This window comes from Thermobia domestica, unplaced genomic scaffold (genome assembly GCF_964235325.1).
Source record: "Thermobia domestica unplaced genomic scaffold, izTheDome1.hap1.1 HAP1_SCAFFOLD_590, whole genome shotgun sequence".
Taxonomy (NCBI): Eukaryota; Metazoa; Arthropoda; class Insecta; order Zygentoma; family Lepismatidae; genus Thermobia; species Thermobia domestica.
In genome coordinates this window covers 39,578-59,145 of record NW_027656300.1, presented here as the reverse complement: position 1 = coordinate 59,145, position 19,568 = coordinate 39,578, and the positions used below count along the sequence as shown (strand labels likewise).

The 19,568-nt window shown below is 34.8% G+C and overlaps 1 protein-coding gene across 1 annotated transcript in view; it reads left to right on the top strand.

The window, feature by feature from the left end:
• Positions 1-17,266, top strand: part of LOC145677068 (E3 ubiquitin-protein ligase parkin-like) — a 38,147-nt gene extending 20,881 nt beyond the window's left edge. Inside the window, exons 7-8 of the mRNA XM_081747747.1 lie at positions 10,548-10,632; positions 16,251-17,266. Of these exons, the coding sequence (XP_081603873.1) occupies positions 10,548-10,632; positions 16,251-16,360 (195 nt within the window). The 3' untranslated portion in view covers positions 16,361-17,266. The remainder of the gene's footprint in view (positions 1-10,547; positions 10,633-16,250) is intronic.
• Positions 17,267-19,568: the final 2,302 nt, after the last annotated feature.

Below are 19,568 nucleotides of genomic sequence, written 5' to 3'. Positions count from 1 at the left end.
TAAGCAAACTTTGCACACTCATGAACGATTGAGATATCTATGGAATGGTATGTGTCGATTTCACATATTGTTGTTCTTTCATTGTTGAAGGCCACCATTGTTAAATAAACAATCGTTGGATTTCTAAATTGTTACATAAACAATCAACTTTATCTTACACTCTTTCTACCACAAACTAATCAAATTTGGCGCACTCATTTACGATTGAGATATCTATGGAATGGTACGTGTCAATTTCACTTAATTTTGTTAGTTTCATTATTAGAGGCCACCATTGTTAAATAAAAAATCAACTTTATGTGCCACACTTTCTAACAGAAACTGACCAAACTTTGCACACGCATTTAAGATTGAAATATCTAGGGAATGGTACGTGCCGATTTCACATATTGTTGTTAGTTTCATTGTTGACGGCTACCATTTTTAAAGAAACAATCAAGTTTTTCTGCCACACTTTCTACAACAACCTAACCAAAATTTGCAGACTCATTTAAAATTAAGATATCTATGGAATGGTATGGGTCGATTTCACATATTGTTGTTAGTTTCATTGTTAGAGGCACCATTGTTAAATAAGCAATTAACTTTATCTGCCATACTTTCTACCACAAACTGGCCAAACTTGGCACACCCATTTAAGATTGAAATATCTAGGGAATGGTATGTGTTGATTTCACTTATTGTTGTTACTTTCATTGTTAGAGGCCACCATTGTTAAATAAGCAATTAACTTTATCTGCCATACTTTCTACCACAAACTGGCCAAACTTGGCACACCCATTTAAGATTGAAATATCTAGGGAATGGTACGTGTGGATTCCACATATTGTTGTTACTTTCATTGTTAGAGGCCACCATTGTTAAATAAACAATCAACTTTAACGGCCATACGTTCTACCACAAACTGACCAAACTTTGCACACCCATTTAAAGTTGAAATATCTAGGGAATACTATGTGTCGATTTCACATATTGTTGTTAGTTTCATTATTGAAGGCCACCATTGTTAAATAAACAATAGTTGGATTTCTCCATTATTAAATATACAGTCAACTTTATCTGCCACATTTTCTACCACAAACTAACCAAACTTGGCACATTCATTTACGATTGAGATATCTATGGAATGGTACGTGTTGATTTCACTTATTGTTGTTACTTTCATTGTTAGAGGCCACCATTGTTAAATAAGCAATTAACTTTATCTGCCATACTTTCTACCACAAACTGGCCAAACTTGGCACACCCATTTAAGATTGAAATATCTAGGGAATGGTACGTGTGGATTCCACATATTGTTGTTAGTTTCATTGTTGAAGACCGCCATTGTTAAATACACGATCGTTGGATTTCTCCATTATTAAATATACAGTCAACTTTATCTGTCATATTTTCTGCCACAAACTAACCAAACTTGGCACACTCATTTACGATTGAGATATCAGTGGAATAGTACGTGTCGATTTCACCTATTGTTGTTACTTTCATTGTTAGAGGCCACCATTGTTAAATAAGCAATCAACTTTATCTGCCGTACTTTCTACCACAAACTAGCCAAACTTGGCACACCCATTTAAAATTGAAATATCTAGGGAATGGTACGTGTGGATTCCACATATTGTTGTTAGTTTCATTTTTGAAGGCCACCATCGTTAAATATACAATCAACTTTATCTGCCACACTTTCTTCCACAAACTGACCCAACTTGGCACACCCATCGGATTAGCACAGAGATATCTACTGAATGGTACCAGTCGATTTCACATATTTATGTTAGATTCATTGTTCGAGGGCACCATTGTTAAATAAACAATCGTTGGATTTCTCCATTGTTAAATAAACAATCAACTTTATCTGCCTAACTTTCTATCACAAACTAACCAAGCTTGGCACACTCATTTACGATTGAGATATCAATGGAATAGTACGTGTCGATTTCACCTATTGTTGTTACTTTCATTGTTAGAGGCCACCCTTGTTAAATAAGCAATCAACTTTATCTGCCATACTTTCTTCCACAAACTGGCCAAACTTGGCACACCCATTTAAGATTGAAATATCTAGGGAATGGTACGTGTGGATTCCACATATTGTTGTTAGTTTCATTGTTGAAGACCACCATTGTTAAATACACAATCGTTGGATTTCTCCATTATTAAATATACAGTCAACTTTATCTGTCATATTTTCTGCCACAAACTAACCAAACTTGGCACACTCATTTACGATTGAGATATCAATGGAATGGTTCGTGCCGATTTCACATATTGTTGTTAGTTTCATTGTTATAGGCTACCATTGTTAAATAATCAATCAACTTTGTCTGCCATACGTTCTACCAGAAACTGACCAAATTTTGCATACCCATTTAAGATTAAGATATCTATAGAATGGTGTGTGTCGATTTCACATATTGTTTTTGATTCATTGTTGAAGATCACCATTGTTAAATAAACAATCATTGGATTTGTTCTTTGTTAAATAAACAATCAACTTTATCTTACATACTTTCTACCACAAACTAACCAAACTTTGCACACCCATTTAAGATTGAAATATCTAGGAAATAGTACGTGTTGATTCCACATATTGTTGTTAGTTTCATTGTTGAAGGCCACCATCGTTAAACAAAGAATCAACTTTGCTATTTTGTACAGAAACTGACCAAACTTGGCACACCCATCGGATTACTACTGAGATATCTATGAAATGGTACTGGTCGATTTTAGTTGTTGTTGTTAGTTTCATTGTTAGAGGCCACCATTGTTAAATAAACAATCAACTTTATCTGTCATACTTTCTACCAGAAACTAACGAAACTTTGCTTACCTATTTACGATTGAAATATCTATGGAATGGTACATGTCGATTATCAAGGGCTAACAAGCCCTAGCCAAATTATGTGTAATACGTCATTATGCGTTGGGATCAAACGATAATTATTCGTGATCAAACGAGCTGGCCAAATTCCGATTGAATTTGTTTTCATGGTGGCTGTGGTGGAGGGGCTAACAAGTCATTGTTCGGAAAATGGAATAGTGCAAAAAAAATAAACATATTTCATTCAGAACTTTCTTGTGTCTGCTTTGTAACCAGTGTGAATTAGTTGCGTGCCGCCAGATTTCTTTTCATTCACTTTTTTTTTTTTTTTTTTTTTTTTTTGTCTCAGGTGGAGCGGGATGGCCCCCAACAGCGTTCCTAGAATTACACTCTAAAAGCCCACAGTGTTCCTAGAACTGCACTCTAAAAGCCCCTCCCATATAACTGACCTGTGTTTCACAGCAGACACCTCACATTTGAACTCTGTTGAGATTCTGTGTAAGTTTGTCGGTTGTACGTACAAATTGAGAGAACATGTATTAGGGAATGAGAAATTCTCGAAATATATTTGCAAGCTGAATTTTTTTTCGCGACATAAGTGAAGAGTAATTGTATACCCTTGAAGAGTACCCTGGAGAGTAAGAAAACTCTAAGCAAAATAATCATTGAATAAATAGCAATGTAATCACAGTAATGTACATATGGCATGTTCTATTTCTACCAGATTGTCAGAGCACTAATTCTCTCATTTTTTGATGTGAGCGATCTCGCTATCGAATCTCCAGAACATTAAAAAAAAAGTTGTATTTAGGTCTATTCCATTTTAAACAAACGAAATACGTTGCGTAAAAGAACTTTCCATGTTAAAATATTTGATGGGCAGAGTAGTTTGTGTGGGATTTGATTGTTATTGCATGTATCTATTGCATGCTGAATGGGTAGCTGGGAAGGCAGCCAAGATATTCATTCTGACGGTTGCAAGCCCGTGAAAATACAGAGCAACAGTTACTCCAAGGGAGTAGATAAAGATTAAAAAAAAAAAAAAAAAAAAAAAAAAAAACTACCGTGGGGGCGAGAGCCGAAAGAGGGTATAGAGTGAAATTTTGTCCGCAACTAGGGAAGTTCCGCCAGGAATGCAGGATCACCTGTATACGGCTCTCATTGTTGAGACACTAAAAATTTTCAATTACTCGTATACGGAAGATAAACATTAAGAAACTATTTTTATTTATGTACTTATTCCTCGGTTTGTAGTCTATCTCAGAAGATTACGATTATCATAATTCTATGTTTCAGGGGTGCGCTTCCAATCCACCTCCCAGAGGTGGTTTTTGGGTGGGCGAACCGTACCTTGTCCATAGGTCCACACATTAATTAAAGTATATGTAACACATATGTACGTGTGTGTGTGTGTACGTATAATATGTGTATATGTATGTATGCTAAATGTAAAATATTTTTGAACCAATGTTTCCAATCCAAATAATAGAGCCCCACTGCTCCAACTCGCCAAAAACAAATTCCGCCTGTGTCACCTTCTACACATCAGTGGCTATGCCCATAGTATATTCTATGATAACAATTGACTGAATGTGCTTTTCAAGTTTCTAGCTCATTTTCTTGGAAAGAGAATGCGTAAGACTCTCTTAGTGTTGCAACGAGACGAGACAGGACTCTTTGAAGCGAGACACGATACAATACGAAACGTTCCGTGAAACGTCTCGTCTCGTGTCTCGAAAAATACATAGTTTCTGAATTTGCTTAAAAATTTATTAACTCGGAATAAATTATTTGCCTTCAAAATGTATACCATCTTTTATTATTTCAAATGATCCAAATGATTCAATGTTTCAAATCCTACAAAGAACAGGGAATACCTAAAGCACTTTTTAAAAATGATTCTTACATGCAGCTTTCACTTCTATTTTTCAATCGATTCAAGTTTAATTATTTTGTGATAGTGCTCCAGATTCAAATACAATGTAAAGCGTTCATTGAGATCAGTGTTTCAGAAGATTTTATTCCGGTGGTGATATCTACGTGTAAAAATCCTTTAATAGAAGTACAAGTACGCGTAGAAGTGGTAATTTTATCAGTAACTAATTATTGTTTCATGGTCTTTCTCGTTCCGAACCAAGACAGAAACGTGTCACCCTTTCTCGATAATGAGTTTTGAAAAGATTCTGATTTGACAATAAAATTTATCTTTTTTATCCTTTTATGATGTTATTCGAAGATAAACCATTTTTTTAAACGGAAAACTTACATAGGCCTCCTTATTTGTTGAAGTGGTGCCAGGGGTTCTGAAAAAAGGATATCAGAATAAATGGGGAAATCTTGCCTTTCGACTGTACTGACGGTATTCTACAAATGTTCCTATCGAAGTAATTACGGATTCAGTCGAAACTAAGCAGTCGTTGCTGGAAGATTGCAGTCGTGTTGTGTGTTGTGCTCTGTTAATCAAACTTGTTATAATTTTAACCACTTGGTATAACAGCTCTTTCGTGGGCCTCAGCCTTTCTGGTGTTGCCACGAGACGAGACAGAACCAGTCGATACGAGACGAGACGGGCACATCTTTTGTAGACGAGACGACACAGCCAGAAGTCTCGTCTTGTATCGTTTCGTCTCGTGGCAACACTAGACTCTCTAGATATATCAGTGCAAGGTATGACAACGTTCCTCACGGAGCACATATTAGCTCTCAGCCTCTTTCTTTCACTGATGTTTGTGTACGTAGTAGAAGAATATATAGAGAGTAACAAAAGGATGAGATATGCAGATTCTCCTGAAACCACATTAAAATTGTAGCAGTATTTGGAGCTTGTTATAAATGGATTTACCGGGGAACTAAAATGGATTTACTGGGAACTGATCATACAGCATTGATATAAAAGCATGGAAACAAGTAAATACAAAGAACTGAAATCGTGAATTGTTTTCAAAATACAGAAATCTCGAAGGAATATCTGTTTAGGCGGCTTTAATTGTAAAGGAATTTTGAATAAATTTGCATTCCCTGAATTCTTATACATAAAAAATAGAAATCTTTTTTTAGCGTACGAATGAGATGCTTTAAGAAATTAGGTTAAGATAATTAAAATGATACTGTCCTTTACAAAATTTAAGGGGAATACCATGATCGAAAAAGCATGAGTCAAACTATAAAGGTCAGTGGTACCTTTTGTCATTTCTTACGACCACTATACGCACCTTATTGCGAAAAATTTATTCGTATTATAAAACCGATATCATTCAATAAATGTCAAATTTAACAGATCTTGAGAGATGAAATGACAAAAATGTTCATTACTTCTGTCGCATAAGATATTCTAGCTTTGGGACCCATGTTATTATATGACTTTCACGATAAGTGACAAGGAGAATATAAATCCCAAGTTCAAAACGTAAGGAAAGAAACCGGCTGTTCGCGCTTCAAATTATGAAAAATGTACCAAAATGGTTGAAATTATGATTTTGTATTTGTTTACGAGAAAAAAGAATAAAAATAAAAATTGGAGCAATTCTAATCATGAATGTATAAGTCCACTATCTTCTTCAAGTTACTAAACTAACTTCAAGTGTTTCAACCATTTTTGACACATAACTCGAAAACTTTTAGAGATATTAGAGGCAAGAATACGTGGTTGATAATGAGCTTTTTAATTATGTCACAATACTTTTGAACTTTACCTTATGAGAAATGGCATATTCCAAAATTAATTCAGTACCACCCTAACCTGAATTTTACCAAATGATTAGCGAAAGTGATACGGTGTGCATCGTCCAGGGATTAATTCCCGGTGTGGCACTCAAACATTTCTGTGTTGACCAAATATCGAGAGAAAAGTTGGGAAACTAAAAGATAGCGGACTTCAATCTAGACAGCCGGCGACGTTGGATGTGGTTGTGCTGACTATGTACTAACATAAGCCCGCTGCAGGCTCAGATCACAAGGGACTGTTGCGCCAGGATTTTATATATATATATATATATATATATATATATATATATATATATATTGGTGTTATTATTTTACCTTACATTCTCTCAGTAGCGTAAGTAAGGACGAATGGGCCTCCCCGCAAAAATGTTAAACGACCCCCTCTTTCCACATTCATGAGTTACGTAAAATTTACAGAGAACAGTTTTGACTTTCTACATTCTATCTAGTGAGTCACAACTTGCTCATATGCAAAAAATGCACATTATTATTATTATTATTATTATTATTATTATTATTATTATTATTATTATTATTATTATTATTATTATTATTATTATTATTATTATTATATTGTGCTATAGTTTTCGTCTATTCTGCTGTACCAAATTCGAGAGTCTACGATATCCGACATTTTTAATGAGGTGTGGTCGTCCCACTTTTTGTTGTTTGGTTCGATGCTGGTTTCACTGTCCTTTCCCAACTTTGAAATACATAAGCACAGCAGATCGCGAAAACTCGAAAAGTCGCGTTGTTTCCGAAATGAAGCTCCCAGCCATTTAGTCACCCTGATATATCGTCGTCCTTCCCCATTCAAGGCACAAGCATCACACTGACTAATCGATTGAGATTCTTGTCGTGTTTGGCGCGCGGTTGTGTTATGCCTTGTAGCTCTTATCTCAGCCCGATGATTTCGTTCAAAAAGTAGCGAGTGATCATAATGTTTTCGCTGGTCAGTAAAAGGTTTGTTGGTATTTAATTTACTAAATAATCGCCCAGGTGTTACCGTCTTCATAGGTAAAAATGAGATATAGTTGGAACATCACATAATTTTTAACATCTTAACATTATAAAGTTTAACTTTGAAACTGAAATGGGCTTCTTTCTGTTCTGGGCCTCTCAATGTTGCGGGCCCTGCAGGCCCTTTAGTTGCGCCACATCATTCTCTCTACTCAGAAGGATAGGGACAAATAGAAAAGTCAAAATTCATTCTGTCCATTTTTCATGCATCATACATTTCAGAAAAAAAATCATATAATACTGATATGTAAGAAAATATTAGTATTGTTTGTTTGTTTTCTGTATATAAAGAACCATTTAGGTTGTTTTTTTTTATCTCATATTCTGGTAATAATCAAAAAAAAAAAAAAAAAAAAAAAGAAAAGAAAAGAGTTTCATGTGATAAACGGACGAAAGACAATTTGTCAACGCGATGCGAATGACGTTCTCTGCCACCTAATTCCCGTTTTTCGTACAAAAACTCTATTCCTACCTGCAAAAAGAAAAGATTTATGTTACTCATCAATGGTTGAGGTTTTGCCCTGCGGCTGAACAACACGGCTTGTATAAATAGACTCTGATTGACTGCAGGTGCACGAAAAAAAAAAACTGTTGGATTCCTCTCCCCGCCCACTTCAAGTGTGGATATCCTGGACACATTCAAACTGAGCGGTACGATCTTTCAGTTCTTCCCAGTAGAGGTGCCAGCAGTGATTGCCAAATGAAAAAGTGAGCATCTGGTGGCGAAAAGGCGAAGTGCTCGGACAAGGGGGAGTTCACAGGAACCTTAAGAACCAGCAGTAGATAAAGTTCAGTGGCGTGGTCCTGTAATCTAGTTCTTTTGAAAGCGAGATTATGTGATGGGAAACGACTTATATTGTTTAGGTTGATCCTTTGACGATGATGATAAGATGGATGATAATGGTCAAATTACGAGAATGGAAGTAAAACGGGAGAACCTGAGAAAACCCAGGCACACGGTGTTTGTCCACCACAAAGCCCACTTGGCGGAGCTGGGATCGAACCAGGGAACTCCACGCGCAGGAACTGAGCGCTCTACTCCTGAATCAACGCGGCCTTGTGAGGATTATTTTGTGTAATGGTCTCGGAACCCGCCCACGGTGGCTCAGTGGTAGAGCGTTCACCTCCGGTGCTTGGGGTTCCTGGTTCGATCCCAGCTCGCGCCGTGTGGACTTTGTGGTGGACAAACACCGTGCTCGTGGGTTTTCTCGGGGTTCTCCCGTTTCCTCCCACTTTCTTCATTCCACCATTTCACTCATCTTTCATCATCACCGTCTCCTTTAGCCTAACCAGCATAACCGTGGGACGTAAAACTTAAAGATTTCATTTTTTCGGAACCCGCCAATTGCACTGGGTTCAAGCCCCGATCGTGGTTCGGTGCCCCACTCGTCCTTTGTAACCTCGGTGTTGTATAAGGACCCAAAAGGTTCAATTTTTAACTTGAAATTCACTTTTAAAAAGTCACAAATAATGAAATAGTGAACATTTCATACAGAATATTCCACTAGAGACATACGTATTCAGTATATTAACTAGTTGATAACATAAGTGATCCGCTATTTTACATTCTAGAAATTTGAACAGTTTATTCGAAGATATTGAGAGAAGAACAATTTTAGATAAGAGAAAGAGAAACTGGTTGAGGAGGAATGTGCTAAAGGGTATGGTGGCAGGAAAGAGAGGGAGAGGGCGAAGGAGACTACAATTAATGGACGATATCAAGACAGGGAAATCGTACATAAAGATTAAGAAGTTAGCGGAAGATGATGAGTATCGTTAGTCTACTTTAGGAGGCGGAGAAATATTTCCAGTGACAACAATACTTTATATCGCATTACCAATTAAATCTAAACAACGTACAATATATTGGATAGAAGCACTGTAATACGAATACATAAAAGTCAATTGGAAGTACTTTCACTAATGTTCCATCTAACAAGGGGGCGAAGAAGCATGAAGAAAAATATCAAATAAAAGAGCAGAAACTGAGGAAAGTCAGGTTTCAGCGCCATATTGACTGACCTCCAATCACGTAAATAGGGTTGCCAGCCTTCCCTACATTTTTTATCGATCAACACGCTACCTGATTTCCCTTTCCTCTTACAGTATTTTTATTTACAACCTTTACATATTATAACGTTACTGTATGATTTCTGTTAAGAATTTTTCCGTGCATGCTTGAAATTCTTCTATTCCTACAAAGTACTAATGTGAATCTCAGTAAGATGCATAACATAGTCAAAACTCAGCTTCTTGAATAAATATCCTGAATAAAAACTAAAAGAAACTTTATTTTCTTGCAATAGGTTTTTAAAGGTAGCCTAATGTTGAACTAGCACAAAAATGTAATCAAATTTTGCAAGTGATAATTTCCGTAGTTCCTGAAATTTTTACAAATACAAATATATAAATTTATATCATTTTCCGTACTTCATCCATGATTTATTTTGTTTTGCATCTCTTCTACTACCACTTCGAAAATATACACAAAGAGTGCAAACTCGAATTCAATAATCAATTTGTGTATCGTTGATTTCACGCCCATAGAGGGTTTAATGTATTAAAAATCTGTTGTTTCCTCCTTTCGTTAATATGTATCTTTGAAAATAGTTTAAAATTTTCCAAATACAAGTTGAATAATTTTAAATCCATAAAATTCGATGAAACGCCAAATATTTACGGTATTATTGTAAAAAGAAATATATATGTATAACTTCATATTAAATTGAAGTTCCGAGGATAGGAAGATGTAAATTTGAAGTCGAGTGAATAGAGATCAGTTTGAGGTTGAGATGATCAGAAAGAGTGTGAGGTTAAGTTTAGATTTGGAGAAGTATGACGAAATCTGTTGTGACATCAATAAAACAAAATGTTTTTATGTTGAATCTGTTTATAAATGTTGTAAAATAGTACTTTAAGACCTGTATAATTCACTACTTTATGTTTAATGCAGTTCTCTTTATGTCTGTTATATATTTTCCAGGCTCGATGGGATGACGCAAGTAAAGTAACAATCAAAGTAATCACTAAGCCATGCCCAAAATGCCGTACGCCAACTGAAAGAGACGGTAAGTTTATATGCATGAAATTAATGTAATACTAGCTGAACCTGCGCACTTTACACAGCGCATCATTCACATATGAGCATGAATCTCCCTGTCATTCCTCACAACATCTGTACATGTCCCTTTACAGACACAAGTGAAAGACGTGTTGATAAAGAGTCGGCAAAGAGTATCATAAAGGAGAGATTTTTTCAATATCTCGCACCGTTTACAAGATTTGAGCCTACTTCCGGTTGGAGTTTCTAATTGAATCGGTGCGTAGAAAAAGGAGAACATTCCAAAAATAAAGGATAACATTCCACGATAACAATTTCTCTGTAACTAAATTTCCAATCCCATTACGTTTTTGGAATTTTGGGAAATGAAAGGTCTTAACATACGCTACAAATCTCCCATACAGATATTTTTACGTAAGCAATGGTATTTCCGGTAAGCAGTTTTACTTTTCGTTTTTCAAAAGTAACGTGTTGGGGAATATTCTCCTTTTTCTACTCACTGATTCAATTCATGTATGATCAGTGTTTTCTTTCTTCTTCCATGCAGTATATAATAAGCAAATACATTACACAGTTAATTATAAACTCAGTGTAATATATGGTGTTCATTGGGCAAAACACTCCAAAAAATAAAGATCCATCGTAGACAAGAAATTATTATCCTTCGTTTTTCATTATTGTTTGTCCATGAAACAAACGCCTGAGATATACAACCCCTATATACAACTATGTTGTGTTGAAATGTGTAACTCATAGGATATGATTTTTTTTTAATTTCAAGACTTCCTTCGAGTGTGCCCCTAAAAAAATATGATAAAAATAAAAATAACGGCCATGTTTTTTTAAATATTCAATTAGAACTGGACAATCTACACAAAATTTGGAATCAACCACTGAAAACGGCACATTTCTAGCACGTGTGGTTTTCGGGATCTCATTGTCGAAAGGATTGCGGACAAACATATAAACCTAGCATTTTAATATATAGACTAGCTGAACCTGCGCTCTCTACATAGCGCATCATTAGCATATGAGCATAAATCTCCTTATCATTCCTTACAACATCTGTACATGCCCCTTTACAGACACAAGTGAAAGACGTATTGAGTAAAAAAAGCCAAGGGGTATCATAAAGGGGAGACTTTTTTCGATTATTTTTTCTCAATATCTCGCACCGTTTGCAAGATTTGCGTATCCCCGTGCTGGGATTTCGTTGTTTTAACCTCTATGTTGCACCAGGAATTCTTCATCCTGATATATTTTTGCTGGGTAGATTATTCGAGTATATTTATCTGTTATGAAAAACTTGTTTCGTAGAGTTCATAAAATCCTAAAATGGGTTAGTTCAAGTATATCTTTCTAAAAATTCATACTACTTTCTTAAACGCAATAGTGTTTGTGCAGTGTGGTTAAAAGTTGATTGTTCAACATATATCGAAACTCAGAAACGAAGTTGACTTCGTCCTTTCTTGACATCGACTAACAGGAATTTTGAAACACGATGTATAACATGACTATCTTTCTACTCAAAAAGTTAACGCAGCTAAGAAGTCCTGCATTAGCTCTTAAACGGTATTCTTTCACCAATTTTGAGTTCTGAACTAACCTTCACTGTAACAATGTCGCACTAAGTTATTAATGGACTATATACTACATACAGATTTCATTTAAAAAAGCTATAAAATTCAAAGATGTAAATCATATTTAGTAACGAGCAACGAGTAATCCAGTTCCCAGCACACTATTCAAATCCATTCTCATTACATTATTGGGTATCCCTCCCGTCATCTACCAAGGCCTCATCGGAATTTGTTTACTTAATCTCACCACAAATGACAGAGATCAGGGAAAATTCACTTACTTAATCATAGTAATTCAGCAAAATCAATACCCGAATTTCAGTGTAAACTCTGATTTTTTTTTTTTTTTTTTTTTTTTTTTTTTTAAGATGGCAAATATGTAACATGAAGTAACTCATTTTGTCAGTGTGATGAGCATTTCGATCAGTTTGAAACTCAATTATGATTTTCTCCAGAACGAAACTTCTAGATACGGCCTTGGAGGTTAGAATCACGAATAATCAACATCATTAACACCACTGAGAAAGAAAATGGAGGGAATTGGCAGAGTCAAGGTTCCTTCCCGGTATTCACTTAGTATAACTTTTGAGAGAAAAAGCGCGGAAAAACTTGTTAGAATGGCCAAACAAAGACCCGTGTGATTGCGAAACATGAACACTAATCACTAGCCTAAACTCACTTGATGCAAAATATGTTATAATAATAGAATATTTTTTAAAAAGTAACATAAAGGAGTTCATGGGAAAATTTCAAGTGTCTTTAGTGTATCTTCTGTCATCTGAAAATGGTTGACTTACATTCTAGATGCCAGTCATAACGTAGGCATACCTCTGTATAGCTAGGTCATCCTACCCAGAACTTATTGATATCCCTTTTGTTTACAGTTTTAGAAGTAATGTTGGATCATGGAATTCTTTTCTCTTCATGTAGATATTACCTAACTTTATAAATTAGTTAATAGATCTGTTCTATCAAATACGTTTTCCTCGCAACGTTCTTGGTATTTCACGTTACTTCTTTTTTCATATGTCGCCATGATAAAATATATTTTTAATTTATAATTTACAAGAGTAGGTCTGTGCTGTTCTATAGTCTTGTATCTTTGAACCGTATTGCATTGAACATCAATCCTTATAAAACAGGAAATATATATAAACATACTTCATTATTTCATAGTGGACATCTGGCAGTACTCAAATATTTTCAATGTAGGTCTCTGCGTGTGAAAGAAATAATTTGTTGGTTCAGAGCGTATATTAGTCATTAATAATAGATAGTTTTGTAATTATAAAATATGTATACAACATTGTTGCATGCGTTTGTTGTGTAATTAGGTTATTACTATGGACATATTCCGAAAATTGTGTGATAAATCGTTTTAGTTGCTATACATACTTGTATTAAAGTAGCGTTAAAATATTGTTTTAAGCACTGGAAGAATTTAGAAAATTTTGTGATGTATATAAAAGATAGAACATTTTCCTAAAATCTTAAAACCTTTCTCATAATAGTGCATATTGTATTGCAGTGTGTTTTTTAAAGTGTTGATAATATCGAAATTAGAAAATATTTGAAAGCGTAGAATCATGTCCGTACAAATCTAGTGTTCAGCATTTTTAAAGAATAGTTCAGTTTATAAGTAAGTTTCTTTGAATATGCATTTATAGCTTTCAAGATACTGATTACAATGTAATGTTTTAGTTAAATTTTTAAAACGTAACCTGTATACCTGTATTTACACTTTTTTATGTCGCGAACACTACAAGTGTAAGGAAGCACGATGAATCACAAGGGTACATCTCAAATTGTTAATAGCATTTCTTAATCGAACAGGACATAATCACTAGGCAAGAGAAAAAAGTGAACAGGCCCAAACTTTTAGCGACAATTAGCCACAAGAACTGGACATAACAGAAGTATGGGCCATTAATTGTGTATACTGTAGAAAATAAGGAAACAATAATTATTTATTTTTAAAAAAAATTACAGGTTTCTAAAATTATTTATTATGAGATACAGGTATTTTGGAAATGCTGCAGTAGTCGAATTGCAACTTAATGAATATTATTATACTGGGTAAATATTGCGATGATAATTAAAATCGGTGTTGCCAACTCAGCAGCATAAAGTTGCCTTTTAATATATACAATTGTATGATGATCATAATACATTTAAAACATGCACTTAAAAGTAGAAAACTTACATGTCAAATCCTGTTATTAACGCACTTGGGTATTAAAAAAAAAAAAAAAAAAAAAAAAATCGAGGTTGCACAACAGATTGATATATTGAAGAATATAATAAACTATAAAGAAATTCATCTGTTTTACACTCACACTAATAAACAAAGCATACAATGGATCTCTACAAGGTATGATCAAAAAATACGGTGAATGAATTTGTTTTAGCAGCAGCTGCTGACGCTACAACCATTTGATGTAATTTGTCCGATAGCCTGATCCCTTGAAACAGGCAGCGTCAAGTTGGAACATGTTCTGACTTCTCAGTCACCGTTCAGAACCGCTAGAGTGAGGTTGTGTATACCGTGCATCATGGATTTCGAACAACGCGTGAACATAAGTTCTGTTTCAAGTTGCAAACAAGTGCCAAAAAATCGTGAAATGTTGAAATTAGTGAATAGCGATAACGCTGTTTATAAGTAGTATGAGCTATTTAAAAGCGGAAGAGTCGGTAGATGATGGGCAGCATTCGGGACGTCCATAAACCTCAGAAACAGAAGGAAACGTACAAAACGTTGCAAAAATTGTTCGTTCAAACATACAAACTATTCGAGAGCTTACCGAAGAACTTAGCATCTCATACCGGTCCGTGCAAAGCATTTTAATCGCAGATTTGCATAAGAGTGGGTGCGAAATTCGCTCCCCGACTTCTGACTAATGAACAGGAACTTTTGGTCAGTAAAATATTAGTGTTTGTCCACATCCACAGTATTCTCTGGATATAGTACCATGCAACTTCTGGATCTTCCCCAAAATTAAAACCGTGCTTAAAGGAAAACGTTTCGACATCATTCCTCACATTGAGAGGGCCACGACAGAGCAGCTGAACGCAATTCCAAAAGAAGCCTTCCAGAAATGCTTTCAGTCATGGATTCAACGTTGGGATAAGTGCATTGTTAGCCAAGGACAGTACTTTGAAGGAGATGAAATAAAATTACATGTAAGCGTATTACTTCGTTTCTAATTATTCACCGTACTCTTTGATCACACTTTGTATATTGTTGTTGTATAGTCTCTGCCTTGTCCTCCCACATTTTCATTCGACCAATTCTTGCATAATTATGCATATGAATTTATTTTCTTCTTTCTGTGAGATATTAAAATAATCAATTCATTACATAAAAATACTTCCACACTTTCACTGGCTATTATACATATATTTAACTTTGGTTAAGGTGCTCATTAACATATTTACAGGTCGAATAAAATAAATTAACAAAAGGTAACATTATGGAGTAAATTAGTCTGCAAATCGTTTATACATTTTGTAACAAAACAAAAAAAAAGTACGCGAGTGATATGTCAATAAAAACTGAGCACATTTTTATGGGACACCCTATGTACGTGTAGATAAAAAAAAATTGAAGGAGGAGATTCCGTACTCTAAATGGTAGAAGGAAAGGTGTCAACATAAGCATAATACAAAATCTTTATTTTTATGAACCAGAAGCATGAGAAAATGTCGAAGCTGCTTTAAAGTGAATTGATGTACTAACGATAGTTACACCAAGTAAAAGAGAGGATAAGTACTCCTAGAATACGTTTATGCCAAGTTTCGCCAAATGCCAGAAGCAATTGTCGAAATGATCTAACATCCAGGCACCTTGTTTGAAATGATAGTTTTATAAACATACCACGTGTGATATATTTTCTGATGTCTTTCGCTTTTAAACAGTCCATTTTTGTTCAGTGTTGGTAAGAACTCACTCCTGAAGTATTTCCCTTATCACTGCAGTTATTTCTATGATGTTGATGACTTTTATGTATAACGCGTGGCATAATAACATAATTTCTTTCCATTCCAGGAGGTTGTATGCATATGGTATGTACTCGACCTCAGTGCGGTTTCCATTGGTGTTGGATGTGCCAAACAGAGTGGTCTCGTGATTGTATGGGCAATCACTGGTTTGGATAATGAGATAATTACGATTGATCGACTGTTGAATAAATGAAAATGACTGAAACATGTGCCTTATAGAGCATCCCTAGCTTCATAATTGGTTCATACTTACTATGAATCCTGTGTGGTCGCAATTTGACTGTAGTGTTTGTATATTCCAGAAATATAGCTAACAGTCGATTTCTTCAAATGTATGCCTGCATTTCTTAAATATGTATCATATATAGTTGGAACAAAGGAAATTCAAAGCGGGCATGGAAAACAAATTATTTACAGGCGTAATCAAATGAAGAGAGGAAGAAAAGGAGAATGACGAAGAACGTCTGATTCGACGTCATAGAACTTTGCAAGCCAATAGAGTTTCTGCTTGGTTTCAGTTAATGAAGTGGAAACGAATTGGATAGCGGTTCCTGCATGTGTACAGTTATTTTAGATTTCTCACGAAGTTTCTAATACTTGAGTGTGAGAATTTCAAGGAACCCTCTATATAACTTTATTCTTGTAAGGAAGGGCTCTAAAAAAAAAGCACTCGAGTAATTAGCATGCGTGGTTTGGTGTTCTAGCTTTGGTGGAAATACATGAGGGTTGGATTCTACGTCTATGACTCATATAGCCTCCGTGCTATAAACGGACGTGAAATGAAATATGGTGTAAGTATTGTTTGTTTATAAGTGTGTGAGTATTCATATATCATGTATATGAAGGGAATATCTTTTAATGAATTCAAAAATGCACAAATGGAATACATTTCCCTATTCAGTATAAGCCTACTACATGATGATAGTCAGAGTGAGGTGTTGTCCTGAACTTTCGACAAAAAGATGAATAGGAGTACAGTTTCTGATAGCGTAAAAAAATATTATTTTAACCTAATTAATTCCAATTGACCAATTCGTTCCAGAGTAATCCAAAAAAAATAAATAAATAAATAAAATAAAATAAAATAAAAAATAAATAAATAAAATTTTAAAAAATCAGATAGTTTATCCTGTTGTGGCAGCTATATTTTTAACTAACTAGTGTTCATTCCATTCAATGTTTCACAATTTCCAGTGTTAAACAAAAAGTTTATAAACTGATGCAGAGAAATCGTGCATTTTTTTTTTTTTTTTTCACTTTTTGTATAACATTGCATTTGCACCTATAGAGGAATTTATGATATAAAATCGGTTATTTTCTCCAGTTATCACATGTAATCATGCAGAGAAACAAGATGTCTTTAATTTTGGAAATTTTTAACTTTATCATATTTCAATGAGAAAATTAAATTGGCATAATGATACTGAACACCTCTATAACTAGTTCAACGTTTTAAAAAAATAATACAGTTGTCTATTAATCCTTTATTGTATGATTGTTGTTTTCTCGCTTATCAATGAACTTGAAATTTCAAATGTAATTATACTTATTTTGATGTACTGAAGAAAGCGTCTGGCACTGCTTTCTTCGTCAGTCAAACTACCGAAGATGAACGCAGTCGTCTAAGGAGAACTCACTCCTTTCCTAACGCTGCACTGTATCATGAGTCATTCTATTGAAACCAGCTGTGCTTGAAAAGGCTGTCCAGAAAGTACCAGACGTATTGGCCTGTCGCAGCAGTGGCCGGGGCTAGTCGCCATCTTGGTGTCAGAACGTTGCCACACTCAGTACGCATCCAGCTGTTGTAGCGTGAGGTCTGTGACGCTCTTACTGTGCTTTCTGTGACGTGTTACAATGTGCGCTGCAATTCCCGCCTCTTGTGAGGTGCGTTCTGTGATTAGGTTTTTGTTGAAAAAAAGCCAATTGAAATCCGCGATTCAAAACAAGCGCCGAGGAAAACTTAGCTCGAAGGTGTTATTTTTCACACCAACGCACGTCCACACAACCAAGTGTACCCGAGAGCTCTTTGGATGGGAAGTGTTCGATCACCCACCATACAGTCCGGATTTGGCGCCGAGTGACTACCCCCTCTTCCCAGTGATAGACATAGCACACTACACAACGCTTTGATAGTGACGCCGAACTGCATGCTGGTGTAAGCCAGTGGTTGAAATCGCAGGCTGTAGATTTCTACTGGGACGGTATTGAAAAACTTTTGCAATGGTATGATAAGTGCCTTAATTTGCATGGTGAGTATATGGAAAAATAGCTAGCTAAAGAGTGTACGTTTCAAATGTATGTAATGCAATTTGGTTTGTTCATTCTGTCACTTCTTATTTCAAAGCGTCTGTTATTCTCTGGAGAGCCCTCGTATTAATCACAAGAAAAATGTATGTGATTGTATTTGAAATGTACGTGTGAAAATATTTGTGTTTGATAATCGTATATTTGAGTTTCATGAACAGATAGTTGACCAACTGGCTCATGATGGAGTGTGGTGTTAAAAAAGGATAAATAAAAATATTTCTTCATGTCTGCATTTATCTTTCGTAGTAAATTGACCAACGAAAAGAGTAGAAGCGATTCTCGAAATTATTTTACCATGTTAAATATTAGGCATAATATACGTTGGTAAAGCATTGCAACTATAGTTTTCTTTTTTGATTACAAATTTCTTGATACTGGTTTTGTAAGTAATTAATTAGGTACCTAAAAGATAGTTAAAAAAATGTATATAAATATCTTTGTAATCAGTACAAAAATCAGTCATTCTTAGTTAATTTTATATTCTCCATTATTTTATTTATTTCTAGTCAGTTTGTATCAAAAGACGAACTATTGTATAGTTAATTTCAAATTGGTATCATAATACTGTATATTAATGTAAATATATTCAGTTTTTTTTTTTTTTTTTTTTTTTTTTTATCTGGTTTGTGATAAGGACTTCTTCCGATGTTGTATTTATTATTGAGTTTGAAAATAAAAATGGAAAAAAGATTTTCCTTCTATGTTATTCATGAAAAATCGTATTTGAATGTCTCTAACATGTAGATTATGCGGCATAGAAATGTGCAACACGGAATAATTTAGAATACCAGGATGTACTAAATGTGTATTTAAAACTTTGGTATCAGTTGGTACACGTTTGGAGAGTAATACACGTGACAAATTTTCTTATGGTAAGTAAGTAGTATGTTCATAACTGTTAGGTGTATATTTGTCGTAAGTACGTAAGTAAATCAGTCAGTCAGAATTAGGAGAAACAATACATAAATACAGTATTTGTAGCAGAATAAAAATTTGCAAATAATATTGGCAAAGAGCGGCATACTTCTTAGCGCAATAAAAAATAGTTTTTCTCGAA